The sequence below is a fragment of the Malaclemys terrapin genome, chromosome 12 (genome assembly GCF_027887155.1).
Source record: "Malaclemys terrapin pileata isolate rMalTer1 chromosome 12, rMalTer1.hap1, whole genome shotgun sequence".
Classification (NCBI taxonomy): Eukaryota; Metazoa; Chordata; order Testudines; family Emydidae; genus Malaclemys; species Malaclemys terrapin.
Window position 1 is genome coordinate 34,406,136 of NC_071516.1, and position 20,524 is coordinate 34,426,659.

The 20,524-nt window shown below is 47.9% G+C and overlaps 1 protein-coding gene across 1 annotated transcript; it reads right to left on the reverse strand.

The window, feature by feature from the left end:
• Positions 1-5,805: 5,805 nt before the first annotated feature.
• Positions 5,806-6,753, reverse strand: LOC128846303 (olfactory receptor 6N1-like). The gene has a single exon (XM_054045301.1). It carries the CDS (start codon positions 6,751-6,753, stop codon positions 5,806-5,808), a length of 948 nt encoding a protein of 315 aa, XP_053901276.1.
• Positions 6,754-20,524: the final 13,771 nt, after the last annotated feature.

Genomic DNA, 20,524 nt, shown 5'->3' on the forward strand with positions numbered 1-20,524 from the left:
TTCTACCACTTGACTCCAACACTGTCCTTTTTCAGCATGAAGTTTTGACCTACTGTCACTTCTTGCCCTGAAGGGAAGGTTTCTTCTAGCATTTGCAGAAGGATACATATATTCACTTATATCCGAATGAAAAACCAACTATGGGCTTGTCTACACTACAAAATTATGTCAATTTTATCTTATTCGACCTCGAGCGCCCACATTAATGAAGTCGATTGTGCGTGTCCACACCATGCTCACTGTCTCGATGGAGTACATCCTCACTTGCAGCCCCTGCATCAATGCACAAAGCAGTGCATTGTAGGTAGCTATCCCAAAATGCAACTTGGTGCATTGTGCTTTGGGAAGTTTGTGCAATGCCTCATGGGACCAAAACATTGTTGCAGGTGAGAATGGGAACATTGCATTGGCATCCCATGATGCACTGTGCTCCCTCCCTGACATCCATGGCAAAAAACGCAGTGGTTCTCTCACCTTTAAACCGCCGTGCGTACGCCATAACCCCAGAAGCATGGAGCCTGCTCAGCTGTGCTCTCTTGCTATGAGCATCTCAAACACCTCGCGCTTTCTCCTGCAGTATTTCCAGAGCCAAAGTAGGGTCCACCGCGTGGAACATAGCGATGTCCTGCAAGCAGCCCTGCTGCAAGCCATTGAAAAAAACACTTCAGTTACTGATGGCAGTCACAGAGCAACTGCACATTGCTTGTGAGGGTGCTGGTGGGGTCACTCCCAAGACTCGCATGTAGCTCATTGTAGAACCGGCATGTGTGGGGTTCAGGCCCAGAACACCTATTTGCCTCCTTTGAGCGCCATTTCTGGTCCTGTGAAACTAGCATTGACTGGTGGGAATGCATTGTTTTGCAGGTATGGGATGATGAGCAGTGGCTGCAGAACTTTCAAATGCAGAAAGCCACCTTCCAGGAACTTTGAGCAGAGGTTTCCCCTGCTCTGCAGTTCAGCAACACAAAAATGAGAGCTGCTCTGACAGTGGAGAAGCGAGTGGCGATTGCTATTTGGAAGCTTGCAACACCAGACAGTTACCAGTCAGTGGGGAATCAGTTTGGAGTAGGTAAATCAACCGTGGGAGCTGCTGTGCTCCAAGTGTGCAGGGCCATTCATTGACTTCTGCTACGAAGGGCAGTGAGTCTGGGAAATGTGCAGGACATAGTGGATGGTTTTGCCACGATGGGATTCCCTAATTGCAGTGGGGCGATAGCTGGCATGCATATCCCCATCTTGGCACCAGACCACCTTGCCAAAGAGTACATAAACCGAAAGGGATACTTTTCAATGGTGTTGCAACCGCTAGTGGATCACAAGGGGGCATTTCACCGACATCAATGTAGGATGGTCAGGAAAGGTTCATGACGCGCATCTTTAGGAACTCGGGTCTATTCAAAAAGCTGCTGTCTGGGAGTTTCTGTCCAGAGTACAAAATTAACATTGATGACATTGAGATGCCTACAGTTATCCTGGGGGACCCAGACTACCCCTGGCTCCCATGGCTCATGAAGCCATACACCGGCTGTCTGGAAAGCAGTAAGGAATGATTCAACTATAGTCTCAGCAAGTACAGAATGGTGGTTGAATGTGCCTTTGGTCTCCTGAAAGGACGCTGGAGAAGTTTCCTAACAAGATTGGACCTTAGTGAGGAGAATATCTCCATGCTTACAGCTGACTGTTGTGTGCTCCATAATATCTGTGGAAAAAAAGAGGGAAAATTTTCTGCCGGGGTGGGCAGTTGAGACTAATTGCATGGCAGCCATTTTTGAGCATCCAGATACCAGGGCAATAAGAAGACCACAGCAAGGGGCACTGCATATCTGCGAGGCTTTGAGTCACAGTAATGTGAGTTGCTTGTCTGCATAGTGCTTTCCCAAACCTTCCCCGGCTTGTATCACTGTCCCTGTAAAGCCAACCCACCACCTAAGCCCACTGCTTCTACTCAATAAAGAACATTTATTTCTTGAATCCATTTACTTTATTTAACAACCATAAGTAAAGAGGGAAAACAGAAAGAAAAGGTAACCTTGCGGTTAAGGGGTTGTAAAGTTGGAACAGGAGAAACATTTTCAGCTGTGTAACATAACACCGCATTCCAGACCATCAAAGGTCTGTGAATGGGTGCCTTCTGTTCCTTGTATCCTCCCACCCTGAGTTAAGTGAAAGGGATAATGGAGTTTTTGCCCACGCCTCATGGAACACTTGGGGGAGGGTGATTCTGTGCCAGGCGATGCTGGCTGGCTGTGCACCAGGGTCTGCAGAGGGACTCTACCCTCCTGATTCTGTTCTTGCAGTTCAACCAGATGCCTCAACATGTCTGCTTGGTCCCTCATAATCAGAAGCGCACATGTACCCAGTCCCCATAATCAGAAGCATGTCGTTCTGTGCCACATACTCTCACTCATTGGAAGCTTTCTTGCTCTCCATGCCCATGTCTAACTTCTAGGACAGTGAAATCCTCCGCACTCTTAGCTCTGCGTCAACTTCATTATCTCGGTGAACATGTCCTCCCACGTTCTCTTTCTCCTCCTTCTAATCAGCGAAAGTCTGCTTTCAGGTGTGGATGATATGCCTAAGGAAACATTTTCAGCTGTCAGTCAGGGAAAAAAATAAACGACCCATTGTATGTGAATAAAATGTTTCCATAGCAAGGCCGTTTTCATAAAAAAACCCAACCTTATTGCACTAGGTACAAGCCATAACATAATGAGAATCAGTAACTGTTCCCTGTGCCATTTTGCTTCTCCAGCCATAGCGAGTAGCCCCCCCCCGCCCCGGGTCATGGGTGACCGCACTTTTAATGAAGTTTATGGCAGGCTCATGTTAGGAGCAGAGGTAGCTAGTCGAACAATGGCTCTTCCCCATAGCACCACGGGAAGCTGTTTACGAACAGGGCGGTGGAGGGGGGAACCTTTACACTCCCAAATTGTGGAATCTCTCATGTGGGGCCCAGTCCCCTATCAGCCACTTTAAACTACTTGCCGACCAGGCTGAGCACAGTAAAGGTACATTAGCGGCCATGTGGTTTGGTGATCCGGAATGTGGGGGGGGGGAGGGGAGGGTCTACATGCCCCTTTTTCCATGTCAGAGCACTTTTAATGAGAACTTCCTCCATGTCCCCTAGGTGACCCTATGTGATATCAGTCTCCTGAGGGTAACAGAGGCGAAAAGGAAGGAGATGCTGCAAGCATGGCAATAGACCCGGTCCTTATGCTGCTACGCTGTGTACTGCAATGATGCCAGCAGAATTAATTCAGGAGTTGTGTGGGAAAGTGTCCTACTATGGTGGAAGAAATAAGACTGCCCTGCCCAGAAACCTTCTGCAAAGGATTGCAGAGTACCTCCATGAAAGTTTCCTAGAGATATCCATGGAGGATTCCCGGGCTATCCCAGTACACATAAACAGTCTTTTCCGGAGGCCACCCTCTGCGTAGTGGGAGCGGCCTCTTGTAAGCAGAGAACCACAGCACCTCACTTTTTCTTCACAGTAAACATGCAATACCACCAAATGTGTGCACCCACTAAAATTTAACTGGACTTTGATTGTAACTACATACTCACCAGAGGTGCCTTCCCTGGCATCACAGTCAGCCACCGTCATGTCCTGCGACCCACAAGGCTCCAGGGTTAAAAATATTTCCTGGCTCTCGGGGAGAATGGATCCACCACTCGCCTGTCTCCCATTACCCTCCTCATCCTCTTCCTCATCCACCATATAATCCTCCTTGTTGTCCCTAGACTCATGCACCTGTGAGGTGTCCACATTAAATTAAATATGGAGATATACCTATCTCATAGAACTGGAAGTGACCTTGGAAGGTAATTGAGTCTAGTCCCCTGCCTTCACAGCAGGACCAAGTACTATCCCTGACAGATTATTTTTGCCCCAGATCCCTAAATGGCCCCCCTCAAGGATTGAACTCAGAACCCTGGGGTTAGCAGTTCTTTTATTTTCACACGGCACTGCTGCGTGTCCTTCATGTAGCCCTTCTCCCCCATTCCACGAGCGATCTGCATAGATGTCAGTGTTTCTTCTGCTGGATCAGAGCTCTGCCTGCACAGACTCTTCTCCCCACACACAGCGATGAGATCCACCACCTCCTGTGCAGACCAGGACTGAGCGTGTTTGGGGCGTGTAGTCTCCATGATCAGTTGTACTCAAGCTGGCACACTCAAACAGGAAATGGGAATTCAAAAGTTTGCGGGGCTTTAGCAGGGGAGGGGATATTTCTGCAGTGCAGCAGAGTAGAGAATGATCTCCAGAGCGGCCACAGATGAGCATTGTGGGACACCACTTGGAGGCCAATTAAGTCAAATTACACAACGCTGCATCTGCACTACCTCACAGTTGACCCATGAAAATCTAACTAAGCACTATGTCTCTTGCAGTGGTGGATTACAAAAGTCAACATCAGAGGAGACTTAGGTCAACGTAAAGGACCCGGTAGTGTAGACACATACATTAACAGGTCCACTTAAGGGGGCTTCCTTAGACCTAACTCTGTAGTGTAGACCAGGCCTTAGAGATTGTTATAATTCCCAGTTCTCTCCTACCATATTTTGCCCCCTAACCATGCAGAAAGGTCTCATTCCAATTTATCCCCAGAGTGAATAATTTTGTGTCAAAGCTTTGTTGTTCATAATGTCCAAATGTAGACTATTTCTGGTTCGCATAGTTGTATTTTGGAAAAAGGGATTTGTTTGTTTGTATTTTTAATCGATCTCTGGCAAAACATTGTTGACAGGCCTGAATGGTGCGTATCGTAGGCTGGGGGAGGCAAAGCGTCCCCAAACAGCCCAGCATGTCCCTGCTCCCATCGGCCCCGAGGCCCCCTTTTGCTTGACGCTTTCCCCTTGGACCCAGCCCTGCCAGGCTGCTCCTCTTCTGGAAAGCGTGCTGGGGCTGGGGCTAGAGCCTGTGGCTGAGACATGAGGCAGTTGGGGCCGCCTAGTACTGGGGGCCCTCGGGCACTGGGGCCATGCCGCCCGGTGCTCGGGGGGCTGGGAAATCTGGGAAGGTGTGGCCCGGGATGTGGTGGCAGGGAGGGGAGAGAGGGGCTCAGGACACTGGTGGGGTAGGGGAGGTGGATGGGGGGCAGGGCCTCAGGCAGAAGGAGTGGGGCTGGGGACTAGCCTTCCTCAAGGAGCAGATTACATACTGCCCATGCTGACAGGGATGAAATCCCATTGCTTGACTCTTCAAAGGGTATGTCTAACTTGCACATTGGCTAGAATACAAGGCGAGAGCTGAATCTTCTCACACTGGGGGTAAAGTTTTTAGTTCCAAGTTGATTCACTCTTTGTCACTTTAAGGAATATTCAACCTGTGATTTCAGTTAAAAAGAATTATTTTATTTGCCATTCCCTGTGATCAGCTGCCATGTAGAGATCATTAGGAAGTAGACATAAAACATTGGCCACATTAACATTTGCATCCCCCGATGCCCAATACACAGTATAGCCACCCCTTGCCCAGCCTTCCTCCTCTGCTATCCTCTGCAGCCCCACACCAGGCATCCAGATGCCGAGGCTCTGGAGCAATGCACCAACCTGGGGAAGGTGAGTGTTCCCCTGCCTGACTCCTCCAGGGCCCGTCCCACAGGCCAGGTGCCCAGAGACTTTGGAAAATCCCACTTGGCCCCCAAGTATCTGGAAAAACTGGCCCTACATCACTGCTGAAAAGTGGACAAATACGAGTTCGGTGCTGGCGTCCTATGGCCAAGGCCAGAGGTTTCCTTGAGGCCCTACCCCAGCCCATGTTATATCTATTTTAACCCAAGGAAATTGTCCGGTTAGCATGGTCTAAACTTGAATTTCCTGCAAGCTTTCCTCAGGGCCTCCTGGACCACTTTGTTTCTTAGGCAGTAGATTGATAGATAGGGGATTGACCAGGGGACTCAGAACTGTGTAGATGACAGACAGAACTTTCTTGAAGTCACTCAGAATGTTGGTGGTTGGGAACATGTAGACAATCAGCGGAGTTCCATAATAAATGCTCACCACAATGAGGTGGGAAGAGCAGGTGGAAAATGCCTTTTGCCTCCCGGTGGTGAACGGGATTCTCAGGATGGTGGCAATGATGCAGATGTAGGACATCAAGGTAAGTATGAATGGGACCAGTGAGAAAAGCAAGGTGAGTGTGAAAGTCACCATTTCCATGAGGTGAGGATCATTGCAGGAGAGTTTTACAAGGGGGATGAGATCACAAAAGAAATGGTCAATACCATTGGGGCCGCAGAATGTTAACTGAGACATTGAGAACATATTTATGCTATTACCTAGGAAGCCACCTATCCAACAGCCACCTGCGAGCTTCGGGTAAGACCTGTGACTCATATGGGTTGCATAGTGCAGTGGATTGCATATGGCTAAATATCGATCATAAGACATCACCGATAGGAGAAGACATTCTGTAGCAACTAGAGAACAAACGAAATAAAATTGTGTGACACACCCATTGAATGAAATAGTCCTGTCCCCAGTCAGGGGACCAGCCAGCATCCTGGGCAGGATGGTGGAGGTGTAGCAAGTCTCCAAGCAGGACAAGTTCCCCAAGAAGAAGTACATGGGGGTGTGAAGATGCTGATCAGTCACAACTAACACAATGATAAGGATGTTCCCTGCCACGGTCACAATGTAGATCACTAGGAACAGCAGGAAGAGAAGGATCTGCAGTTCCTGGAGATCTCCAAATCCCAGGAGGATGAATTCTGTGATGGACGTTTGGTTTCCCTGCTCTGGACTCTCCATGGGGTTTGTATACGGGAAAGAAATGAATTATACCACATAAATGAAGAACAGTCACTCAATAAAACATAACCTTTTTTTAAATTATCCCCCTATGCTGGCTACTGGAATGATGGGTGAGTGGAGAATGCAGGTCAGGGGAGGGGAAATGACATCTCATGATCCCTGGGGCAGATTTCATATCTGAGCAGACTGCAGGTTCAAGAAAATATTAATTGCTCTGGAAACTCATGTAGTAATTTGACAGATGGCACCAAGCACTCAAATATTAAGGTGATGGAGCTTAGGTACAACAGTACATAAATGTATTGGTTCAAAGAGTCACATGTTTCACTACCTGGTGTATCAGAGCAGAGCAGAGCAATGGTCTTTATAGATTGGAGATCCATGGGCAAAACAAGCCAGGATTCGATATTTTAGAGGAAGCCGCAACAGAGAAACAAACAAACAACTAAGGCTGGGATTTGCAGTGTGTGGGCAGCCAACTCCAAGTGAATTGCAGTGGAAATGGGCCGCTGACCTGTATTAGAGCCATTTGAAAGTTTTTATCATCAGACAAATGATTCTTCCCTAGGACAATACTTCATTGTCCTGCTGTCGGACACTCAACATATAGAGATGGGATCTTATTAAAAATCAAAGCAAACAAACAAAAAAATCCTGCTAGAAATGACTGCGTTAGCTAGAAATTGATCCTCTCTTACAAGAAAATTTCTGGATAAAATTTGTAAGAAATTTGCAGTTTTCATAAGATGAGAGTTGTGTAGAACCCGAACTTCCATTTCATCCGCAAATCCATGATTTCAAATGTTGGATTTCATTCTAATTTTACTTTTAAAAATGCATTTACCCATTTTTAATTTAATTTCTAGGATATTTTTATTTTATATCACATTGCATTTTTAAGTTATTTACATTTATTTCTAATTATTTTTATTTTATTTTATTTCATAATGCTCTGTACAATAACTCTTTTCCTAAACAAAATTGCATAGAAATTGATATGTTCCCCAGGAACATTTTGAGGTCTATCAAGAAAACATTTTTTCATCAATAATGCCAATCGGAAATTTTTATCAGCTGTATGTTTTCTTCTTTATCTTTGGTTAAAAGTAATAGGCCTGGTCTACACTAGGAGGTTATGTCGAATTTAGCAGCGTTAAATCGAATTAACCCTGCACCCGTCCACACAACGAAGCTATTTAGTTTGACATAGAGGTCTCTTTAATTCGATTTCTGTACTCCTCCCCGACAAGGTGAGTAGCGCTAAATTCGACATGGCCATGTCTAATTAGGGTAGGTGTGGATGGAATTTGACGCTAATAGCTCCGGGAGCTATCCCACAGTGCACCACTCTGTTGACGCTCTGGACAGCAGTCCGAGCTCAGATGCTCTGACCAGCCACACAGGAAAAGCCCTGGGAAAATTTGAATTCCTTTTCCTGTCTGGCCAGTTTGAATCTCATTTCCTGTTTGGACATCGTGGCGAGCTCAGCAGCATTGGCAACGATGCAGAGCTCTCCAGCAGAGGTGACCATGCAATCTCAGAATAGAAAGAGGGCCCCAGCATGGACTGATCGGGAAGTCTTGGATCTGATCGCTGTGTGGGGCGATGAGTCCGTGCTTTCGGAGCTGTGCTCCAAGAAACGGAATGTGAAGATCTACGAGAAGATCTCAAAAGCCATGACAGAGAGAGGATACAGCCGGGATGAAACGCAGTGCCGCGTTAAAATTAAGGAGCTGAGACAAGAGTACCAGAAGACCAAAGAGTCAAATGGACGCTCCGGATCCCAGCCCCACACATGCCGTTTCTACGAGGCACTGCATTCCATTCTAGGTGCGGCCGCCACCACTACCCCACCACTGACCGTGGACTCTGAGGATGGGATATTGTCGACGGCCACTTCCTCGGAGATGTTAACGGACGGGGAAGATGAGGAAGGAGATGAGGAGGACGAGGCAGTCGACAGCACTTACAACGCTGATTTCCCCGACAGCCAGGATCTCTTCATCACCCTCACAGAGATCCCCTACCAACCCTCCCCAGGTGTTAACCCAGACCCTGAATTAGGGGAAGGATCAGTCAGTAAGTGTTTAAAACATGTAAACATTTATTTTGAACAGAACAGGAATATTAACAATGGGTTTTTCATGATTAGTTTGCCAGTGCAGCTACTGGGAAATGAGGTCAATATGTCCGGGGATAGAGCTGAAATCCTCATGGGACATCTCCACAAAGCTCTCCTGGAGGTAATTGGAAAGCCTTTGCATGAGGTTCCTGGGGAGAGCGGCGTTATTGCGTCCTCTGTGATAGGAAACTTTTCCGCGTCAGGCTATCATCAAGTACTCTGGGATCATTGCCTCGCAGAGCATGGCGGCATATGGCCCTGGTTTTTGCTGGCTTTCATGCAGCATGCGGTCTTTCTCTGTGTCAGAAATCCTCATCAGAGTGATGTCGCTCATGGTGACCTGCTTTGAATTAGGGGAATGTTAGTATTGGGACTGCTTGCCTGTTCCTTTACATAACTGTAACCAGTGATTTACAGCCATGCGGTGGAGGCGGGAGAGGGGCAGCATACAGGGATCTTTCCCGGGGACAGCCGCGAGGGGGTGGGACAGGAGCAGAGTTCAGGCTTGCCAGATTGCTGGCAGCAGGAACTGGCCAACGCTAGGAGCATTGCTTTGAACGTGAAAGGAGGGCACTGCTATAAATTAAGTTTTAAGCAGCCAAAAGTCTACGGCTTACCATGTCAGCCTGCTACCGAAATTCCGCTGTCCTGCCCCGCTTGTCTGATCTCCACTGCAAGACCCCAGGCACTGAATGTGAAGGCCGAAAATTCGACCTTGTCCTGAGTGCGCATGTGATAGGTGCTGTGCATGGTCTTGTTCACAGAGAAAGACTATGTTCATTGTTCACAAAAATGTATCTTAGTGAGGAATTCACTCCCTTTTTCCCATCCCACAGCTGCGACTGTCTCCCGACCTACTCCGGCATCCCCCTCCCAGAGGCTGGCGCAGATTAGGCGGAGAAAGAAAAGGACACGGGAAGACATGTTCTCAGAACTTATGGGCTGCTCCTGAGCTGAGGCAGCCCAGCAGACCCAGTGGAGGGAGAACATGTCACAATACCAGCGAGCACACAGCGAACGGGAGGACAGGTGGCGGCAGGAAGACCAGCAGGCGACTCAAACGCTGCTTGGACTAATGAAGGAGCAAACGGACACGCTCCGGCGACTTGTGGATGTTCTGCAGGACCGGAAGCAGGAGGACAGAGCCCCGCTGCAGTCTATCTCTAACCGCCCTCCCCCGCCACAAAGTCCCATACCCACCTCACCCAAAGTTCCAAGAAGGAGGGGCGGCAGGGGCCGTGAAAACTGTCACCCCACCCTTGCAGACTGCTCAAGTACCAGAAAGTTCTCATTCCCAAAAATGTGATAAGTCCTTTCCTTCCCGCCTCACCGAAGCCCCCGTCCCAGTTTCATCCCCTAACTGTGTAGCTGCTAATAAAAAATACATTTCTGTTAATTACTGTTTCCGTCATGTTCTTTTAGAGGAGAGTGTGTTTGAAGTGGGGGAAGGGGGTTGGTAATTGGACAGGAGTCACCTTTACCAGGGTACAGACACAGGGGCAGGTTCAGCAGAATGTCACACACACATTGCAGTCACTAGGCACCCTCGCCAGTCTGGGAGGTGGTTTTCATGTTCTGTTTGCGGGGGGCTATGTGACTTTGTGGAGGGGGAGGGCGGTTAGAGATCTTATGCAGCGGTCCTTATCCTGGATCACAGAGCCACGCAGCAGGGGATCTGTAACCATCCTCCCCCACCACAAATTCACATAGCCCCCACACACAGAGTCTCGAAAAGGAGGGGTGGCAGGCTCCGTTGAAACAACCAGTCCACCACTGCGGACCGCTCTAGGAGCAGGAGCCTGTCATTCCTCGAGTTTAGAAGCGTTCTTTCCATCACTACGCCCGCTCCCCACCACAGTCTGCGTCCCAGTTTCAACAGTTTACCACAAAATCCTTAATAAAGAAAACGGTTTTAATGAACAAAGTTTCATTTATTTTATTTTTAAATGTGTGTTGGAAGGGGGGGAAGGAGGTTGGTAACTGGAGAGGATAGTCAACATTAACTGGGTAAAGAAACGGGGGCAGGTTCAGCTTCTCTTTAAACAAACTTAATAGTCACAGGTTACCCTGCTCACTGAGGAACCTAGCTTTCAAAGCCTCCCGGATGCACAACGCGTCCCGCTGGGCTCTTCTAATCGCACGGCTGTCTGGCTGGGTGTAATCAGCAGCCATGCTATTTGCCTCAACCTCCCACCCTGCCATAAAGGTCTCCCCCTTGCTCTCACAGAGATTGTGGAGCACACAGCAAGCTGCAATAACAATGGGGATATTGGTTTTGCTGAGATCAGAGTGAGTCAGTAAACTTCTCCATCTCCCCTTCAGATGTCCAAAAGCACACTCCACCACCATTCTGCACTTGCTCAGACGGTAGTTGAAAAGTTCTTTTTCACTGTCCAGGGCACCTGTATAGGGCTTCATGAGCCATGGCATTAGCGGGTAGGCTGGGTCCCCAAGGATCACTATAGGCATCTCCACATCCCCAACAGTTATTTTGTGGTCCGGGAAGTAAATACCTTCCTGCAGCCGTCTAAACAGACCTGAGTTCCTGAAAACACGAGCGTCATGAACCTTGCCCGGCCATCCGACGTTGATGTTTGTAAAACGTCCCCTATGGTCCACCAGTGCTTGCAGCACCATTGAAAAGTAGCCCTTTCTGTTAATGTACTGGCTGGCCTGGTGGATAGGGATGTGAGTTCCATCTATAGCCCCACCGCAGTTTGGGAATCCCATCGCGGCAAAGCCATCTGTGATGACCTGCACGTTTCCAAGGGTCACTACCTTTGACAGCAGTAGCTCAACGATTGCGTTGGCTACTTGCATCACAGCAACCCTCACGGTAGATTTGCCCACTCCAAAGTGGTTCGCGACTGACCGGTAGCTGTCTGGTGTTGCAAGCTTCCAGAGGGCTATGGCCACTCGCTTCTGGACAGTCAGGGCTGCTCGCATCCAGGTGTCTTTGCACTTCAGGGCAGGGGACAGCAACTCACGAAGTTCCAGGAAAGTTCTCTTCCACATCCAAAAGTTTCGCAGCCACTGTGATTCATCCCAGACCTGCAGCACTATGCGGTCCCACCAGTCCGTGCTTGTTTCCCAGGCCCAGAATCGCCGTTCCACAGCATCAACATGACCCATTGCCACCATGATGTTCACGGCGCGGGGTCCCGTGCTTTGTGAGAGGTCTGTGCCCCTCTCAGACTTAATGTCCTCACCGCGCTGCCGTAGCCTCCTCGCCCGATTTCTCAGCATCTGACTCTGAAAAAGGTGGACAATAAGGTGCGAGGTGTTGACAATGGCAATAACTGCAGCGATAATTGCAGCGGGCTCCATGCTCGCAGTGCTGTGGCATCCGCGCTGTCACTCACCAGAAAAGTGCGCGAACTGATTGCCCGCAGGTGCTTTCAGGGAGGGAGGGCGGGAGTGACGGTTGAATGATGACAGTTACCCAAAACCACCCTCGACACATTTTTTGCCCCAGCAGGCATTGGGGGCTCGACCCAGAATTCCAATGGGCAGCAGGGACTGCGGGAACTGTGGGATAGCTGCCCACAGTGCACTGCTTCCAATGTCGACACTTGCCCCGTTAGTGTGGACTCACAAAGTCCAATTACTGTCCTTAGTGTGGATACACACGTTCGACTTTGTAATATTGGTTCCACAAATTCGATTTAAGTAAAATCGAACTACTCTCGTAGTGTAGACATACCCATAGTAATCCTCTCTCTCTCTCTCTCTCTCTCTCTCTCTCTCTCTCTCTCTCTCGTCTGCTACTTCTGTCTCTTTCCCCATTACTGATCCTTAAAGAGAGAGGGTGGGTGAGGTTATATCTTTTCCCAGACTGATTTACTAATATTTATTAACTGCTCAGTAAGGCCCTGATCCTGCACAGAGTGATGCACATGGTTAATTTCACACCCCAGGAATAATTCCGTTTGTTCCAAGACTTCTCCGCTGACAGCTAATATAAAAGTTCTACTGAATTCAAGGATGGGCTCCTTTGATTTCAATGGGATTTGGACAGCAAATGCCTTGAGCTTTGTTTAAATGTACAGCTTGGCTGGATTAGATTTCCATCGAAAGATGTTGGTATCAGCTGATAGATCCAAACCAATAACAGAAACTATCAGGAAAAGTGGGCGTTAGTGCGGCCTCACATTGCGCCTGCACCTGCAGGGATGGTGTGACTGGTCCCGCAGCTGTGCAGGGAGCCCTCTGCACCCAGCTGTCACGGGAGTGAATGAGCGGGGCTGGGACAGCAGAGCTGCAGAGGGCTCCCTGCATGGTCACATGGCTGGTGACACCCATCTCTGCAGGTGCAAGGTGTGGGGAATGCTGCAGCCATGGCAGGCCTGTGCTGTGAGGAGGAGGGTGAGTCCCTGGCTATGGGGGAGGCCGCTCCACGGCCGAATGGTTTTGCCTATTGACAGAGCAGTTCAACAATGAGGTGGCCACTCCAGTGGCCGGGGGCTCCCCGCCATCCTCCTCCTGCTCCCAGCCCTGGCCATGGATCTCTGCTCCACTGGGCCATAGCAGCCGCTTTCCCTGCTTCTTGCGCCCTGGTGTCTTGGATCCTTCGGCAGGTCAGGAGCCCCCCACACCTCGCTGGCAGTGCTACCCTCGCCCTGGCCTGAACCTTAACCACCACTGATCTTCCTGCGTCTGTAAAAATTAATAGTTAAAAATTGGGGGGGAAATCATAAAGATAAAATAATCTCAAGATTAACTGTCTTAAGGGAGAAACAAAACCGATTTGTGCCAAGTCCACTTATAGCCAGTGTCTGACCCCTGAGCACTGAGCACAATAGCCAGCAGCAACTCTGCTTTCCCCCTGGCAGTTCACTCAGTGCCCCATGAGGGGGGAGCTGCCATGGAAGGGGTCTAGACGGGAGGTTAGAGAGGAATGAAGGCTGCTCTAGTGTTTGAAGTGCTGGTCTTGGTCTCGGCAGATGTTGGTTTGTTTCCCTGCTTCTTCACCAGCTCTTTGTGTGACTTTCAGGTGAGATTTACAAAGGCCGCTAGGTATCAAAGAACGCACACTGGTGCCTGAGTAGGGGCCGTACCTAACACCCATCGATTTCCAATCCCACTGGGGGATCTGGGTCTTGAGGTGCCCATAAACCTCCATAAATATGCCCCTCTGTGTGCCACATCCCATCTGTAAAGCAGGGGTAATAGCACAATATAGGGGCGCTGAGAGGATAGACGCATTCAAGACAGTGAGGTGCCCAGATACCAGGGTGATGGAGGCCAGGTAAGGACCTAGAATAGATGTGACCTGACAGTTCTTTCCTTTTTACAAATTCATCCATTTTGCTTTGGGTTGGGAGTTTAAGAGTGATCAGTGCCCAGTTCCCCATAGATTCCTGTGGGGTTAGTAACCTAGGAAACCTACATTGCTTCAAACGCCTCAAGATTCAAGGAGCAGGGAGGAAAAGGGTGATTTACCTCTAAGGCGGGTCTGTGAGCAGCTGGAGTCTCTGTTGTCACCTCCTCATGCAGCATTTCAGGGACCAGGATCTAGGTTATTCAGTCCATTTTCTCTCCTCACTGCTTTCACCTACTTCCACGTGCCCAGTAACTAGAACGACAGCCTAGAAAAGCTAACGAGGCTCCTTTCCATGTCTACTCTGAAACCTTTCCATGTCTGGTAACGTGACCTATGCCTCAGACCCTCTGTGAAATGGGGAACGTCTTTTCTGATTCATTATATATCCTTCTGCAAGGAGAGGCGGTCTCCAGAGGCCCGTCTGCTGTGGGGAAGGCAATAGGCAAGGGGAAGTTGGTATTTACTGACATTCTCTAAAACTAAACCAGTGTCAAAATTCTAATCTCAAAGGGAGAGTCCTGGAGATGGAAGAAATTTCTAATCCTAAGCAAATATGTCTTTTTATTGAGTGAATGCTCTGTTGACTGTCAAGAAATAATGCACTAATTCTAGATTTTACCACTGCCTCGGTGATTTAGACACTGAGTTCCCGTCCAATTCCCTTAGAAAGATTTGAAAAAGTCAGCAGTTAGATCAGCAGCTGATCTTACATTTTCTCCAACCAACCCCTCTGTTGCCCTTTGTAGCAAGTGCACATGTACCCAGTCACCATCCAATGAGCTCACTCAATTAGTTCAGGTAACATTTTTAAAAGAGTCTAAATGATTTAGAAGCCTAAGTCCCATTTTCTAAAGTTTCTCACTTACTGAGGCTTATCAACCTAAATCTCATTTAAAGGCAACACGATTTAGCCTCCTATGTTACTTTTGAAGTTTTCTTAAGTGTTTTTGAAAATGTTACCGTTAGCTCAATGCCTCCTGGTCAGTCTTTTCCGAAACGAGGAAGTGCAGCCTGCTGTTCTGATAAAATGGAGGTGCAACAGGGTGCTTTATGCATTTGGGTTGGGATCTTCAAAGGGGGGTAATGTACCAAATAAAGACCCAACTCCCATGAGATTGCTGTGAGAATTTGGCAACTCCCTTAGGCTTTTTGGAAAGGCCCATACCATGAAAGCATGGAAGTCAGAGACCTGAGATTATAAAGTACAAATAATTTCTTCCCATTCGCAGAAAACTTTCAGGCTCACAAGGGCTAGATTAACTCTCCTGTGGGCCTGGGGCTATTAGATTTTGTGGGGCCCCTGTATACAAGTATTTTTCCTAATTTGCTTCTTGGAGCAGCTGGTCTGGAGCCCACCAGAGGAGAGGCAATTCTTGATTTAGTCCTAAGTGGAGCATAGGATCTGGTCCAAGAGGTGAATATAGCTGGACCGCTTGGTAATAGTGATCATAATATAATTAAATTTAATATCCCTTGGCAGGAAAAACACCACAGCGGCCCAACAGCATTTAATTTCAGAAAGGGGAACTACTAAAAAACCAGTGGGGTCACTGGACAATCGAGGTGCTAAAGGAGCACTCAGGGGTGATAAGGCTATTGTGGAGAAACTAAATTAATTCTTTGCATCGGTCTTCATGGCTGAGGATGTGAGGGATATTCCTAAACCTGAGCCATTCTTTTTAGATGGCAGATCTGAGGAACTGTCCCAGATTGAGGTATCATTAGAGGAGGTTTTGGAACAAATTGATAAATTAAACAGCAATAAGTCACCAGGACCAAATGGTATTCACCCAAGAGTTCTGAAGGAACTCAAATGTGAAATTGCAGAACTACTAACTGTAGTCTTTAACCTGTCATTTAAATCAGCTTCTGTATCAGATGACTGGAGGATAGCTAATGTGACGCCAATTTTTAAAAAGGGCTCCAGAGGTGATCCCTGAAACTACAGGCCTGTAAGCCTGACTTCAGTACTGGGCAAACTGGTTGAAACTATAATAAAGAACAGTATTATCAGACATATAGATGAACAGAATTTGTTGAGGAAGAGTCAACATGGTTTTTGTAAAGGGAAATCATGCCTCACCACTCTACTAGAATTCTTTGAGGGGTTCAACAAGTCCCTGTGTTAATCCAGCCCTGTCCAGAACTGTAGGTCTGAAATTGGTCTTTTAGAGTTTGAGAACCAAAGAATAGCACTGATTCCATCCTGTAAAGGACAGTGTTTTACATTCACACTATCCAGTTCATGGGCCAGTTTGGGTGCAGCCAATATAATCATTTCAGGTGTGTGTATTGCAATATATTCTACAACTTGACTCCAACACTGTCCTTTTTCAGCATGAAGTTTTTGACCGACTGTCACTTCTTCCCCTGAAAGGAAGGTTTCTTCCAGCATTTATAGAAGAATACAAATATCCACTTATTTCTGAATGCAAAAGCAACTAGGAGATAGTTATAATTCCCAGTCCTCTCCTACCATAATTTGCCCCCTTATCCATGCAGTAAAGTCTTAATCCATTTTATCCCTAGTGTGACTAATTTTGTGTCTAAACTTTGTTGTTCATAATGTCCAAACATTGAATATTTGTGTCTAGCATAATTGTATTTTTGCAAAAGGGGTTTCTTTCTTTCTTTGTTTTTGTAATTGATCTCTGGCAAAAACATTGCTGTCAGGCCTGGGTCGCTTGTATCATAGGCTGGGGGAGGCTAAACCTCCCCAAACAGCCCAGCGTGGCCCTGCCCACGCTCTGCCCCAAGACCCCCTCCTGCTTGCTGCTTTCCCCTTGGCTCCCTGAGCCCTGGCAGGCTGCTCCTCTTCCAGGAAGCGTACCGGGGTTGGGCTTGGTTTAGAGCCTGTGTCCGGGACTTGAGGCAGCTGGATACCTAGTGCTGGGGCCCCCGGGCAGTGGGACCATGCCACCCAGTGCTTGGGAGGGCTTAGGGCACTGGGGCAGGGCAGCCCGGGGCTGGGGCGGCGGGGCCAGCAGCTGCGGGGAGAAGAGAGGGGCTCGAGGCTCCGGCAGGGTAAGGGGGCAGAAGGGTTGGAGGAATGGACAGAGGTGGCCGGGGCCTCAGGCAGATGGGACGGGGCTGGGGGCTTGACTCCCCCAAGGAACGTCTCACACATCACTCATGCCGACAGGGATGAACTCCCATTGCTTAACTCTTCAAGGGAAACACGTCTAATCTGCACGTTGGCTAGAATACAAGGCGAGAGCTGAATCTTCTGACACGGCGGCTTAAATTTTTAATTCCAAGTTAAGGAATATTAAACCTGTGATTTCAGTTTAAAAGAATTATTTTATTTGGCATTCCCTGTGATCAGCTGCCTTGTAGAGATCATTAGGAAGGTTACATAAAACATTGGCCACATTAACTTTTGCTTCCCCCGATGCCCAATACACAGTATAGCCGCCCCTTTCCGAGCCTTCCTCCTCTGCTATCCCTAGTGCCCATGATATACTTGAACTTCCCCTTTCCCATTCCTCACCATTTGCTCCCCCAATGCCCCTTTGCCCCAGGTACATTTTGCATGTGCACCTGGCACTGTACAAAAACAATACGCACAACAGTTCCCTGTTGGAAACAAACAAATCAACCCCGAACACCATTCTGGGATGTATTAGCAGGAGTGTTGTAAGCAAGATAAAGATGCAATTCTTTCACTCTGTACCACACTGCTAAGGCCTCAATTGTGTCCTGTGCAGGAAAGATGGGGACAAATTGGAAAAAAGTCCAGAGAAGAGCAGTAAAAATGATTAAAGGTCCAGAAAACATGACCTATGAGGGAAGATAGGGAAAAAAAAGGTTTGTTTAATCTGGAGAAGAGAAGACTTAGAGGGAAAATGATAAGAGATTTCAAGGACATAAAAGGTTGTTACAAAAGCAGAGAGAAAAGTTATTCCCCTTAACCACTTAGGATAGGACAAAATGCAATGGGCTTAAAGTGCAGCAAGGGCGCTGTAGACTGGACATTAGGAAAAGATTGTGGGATCTCCACCATTGGAGGTTTTTAAGAACAGCTCAAACACCTGTGAGGAATGGTCTGATAAGGACATAGTCCTGCCTTGAGTTCAGAGGACTGGACTAGATCATAGAATCATAGAAGATTAGGGTTGGAAGAGACCTCAGGAGGTCATCTAGTCCAATGACCTGCTCAAAGCAGGACCAACACCAACTAAATCATCCCAGCCAGGGTTTTGTCAAGCCGGGCTTTAAAAATCTCTAAGGCTGGAGATTCCACCACCTCCCTAGGTAACCCATTCCAGTGCTTCACCACCCGCCTAGTGAAATAGTTTTCCTAATATCCACCCTAGATCTCCCCCACTGCAACTTGAGACCATTGCTTCTTGTTCTGTCATCTGCCACCACTGAGAACAGCCGAGCTCCATCCTCTTTGGAACCCCCCTTCAGGTAGTTGAAGGATGCTATCAAATCCTCCCTCACTCTTCTCTTCTGCAGACTAAACAAGCCCAGTTCCCTCAGCCTCTCCTCGCAAGTCATGTGCTTCAGCCCCCTAATCATTTTCATTGCCCTCCACTGGACTGTCTCCAATGTGTCCATATCCTTTCTGTAGTGGACACAAAACTGGACACAATACTCCAGATGTGGCCTCACCAGTGCCAAATAGATCGGAATAATCACTTCCCTCGATGGGCTGGCAATGCTCCTATTAATGCAGCCCAATATGCCGTTAGCCTTCTTGGCAACAAGGGCACACTGCTGACTTATATCAAGCTTCTCATTCACTGTAATCCCCAGGTCCTTTTCTGCAGAACTGTTGCTTAGCCAGTTGGTCCACAGCCTGTAGCAGTGCATGGGATTCTTCCTTCCAAAGTGCAGAACTCTGCACTTGTCCCTGTTGAACCTCATCAGATTTCTTTTGGCCCAATCCTCCATTTTTTCTAGGTCACTCTGGACCCTATTCCTACAGTCCAGCGTATCTACCCCATCATCAAGATCATTAATAAAGATGTTGAACAAAACCGGCCCCAGGACCGACTCTTGGGGCACTCCGCTTGATACCGGCTGCCAACTAGACATCGAGCCATTGATCACTACCCGTTGAGCCCGACAGTCTAGTCAGCTTTCTACCCACCTTATAGTCCATTCTTCCAATCCATACTTTCTTAACTTGCTGGCAAGAATACCGTGGGGGATTGTATAAAAAGTTTTGCTAAATTCAAGATATATCATGTCCACTGCTTTCCCCATATCCATAGAGACAGTTATCTCATCAGAGAAGGCAATCAGGTTTTTAATCAGGACCAGCTGAGGTCCCTTCCAGTCCTACTGTTCTATGATTCTGTTAATGGAAAAGACATTTCACGTGGATTATCTGAGTTTGTTTCAAAGCCAGGAACGTATGGACGTATTTTCACTGGGACTCACATGAGGTCTCCACACAGATTTTGCACCACGATAACTATTTTGATTAGTGGTGCGAATGTGTTATGGAAATAGTTATACCACTACACCTTCTCGTGCGGACACAGTTTACCAATTGATCACTTATTTCCCTTCCCATATGGGAAGGAACTATCCCACCAGAAGCAGCATCAAATCAATATCATTGCAACTACTTGGTGTAGACGAGTGGACACCTCATGTTGCCCCCCGGAGGACTTAGGGAAGCCAAGAACACAGCCCCTCACCTCAGTTTCCCTTCTTCATTCCCCATATAATGGAGGAATTTCACTGGTCTCAAGGTTTTCCCTGCAGGAGCCACTCTCACTCTCTGAAGTCTCACTCCAGCCTCCTGAGTTTGCCTTTTTCCCGAGCCCTTTATTGGAAATTGTCTAATTCCCCTCAGGTGGGGACCCTTCTCTTCCCCGGGCTGGCTTGGCCCCCGGCTGTCCAGCCCAAGGGCACACGGCCCTGTCACCGGCAAGGATGGGCAGATATAGGTAACATGGTGCACCGTCTATGTGTAGACAAGCCTTGCACATTTATTCCACACATCAGATATGAAGGGGACAGATAACGGGAGTTTTGACAACAGAGACGACAGAAAGAGAAGACTTACTTTAGTTCTTTTATTGCATGATGCTTTTGGTGTAAGACCCACAATAATTAGGGGCTCCTAGAAAAGGTAAAACATGAGAAGAAAATTGGTTTGGCTGTAAATGTACAGTCTGGGTTTTCCCATAAGAGGCCAATGTTAGGCACTAAGATCCTATGGAAAGTGAACAGAGGTTGAGCACCTAACACCCTTCGGTCCCATTGTCAATTACAGCTGGACGTGGTGGAGCAGACTGCGCACTGGACTGGGACTATGGACAGTTGGTTTCCTGCCACTAGCCCACTGTGTGACTCTGGGCAGG

Coding starts and splice junctions, on each gene's coding strand:
- LOC128846303 (XM_054045301.1), bottom strand. CDS start 6,753: ATGGAGAGTCCAGAGCAGGGAAACCAAACGTCCATCACAGAATTCATC.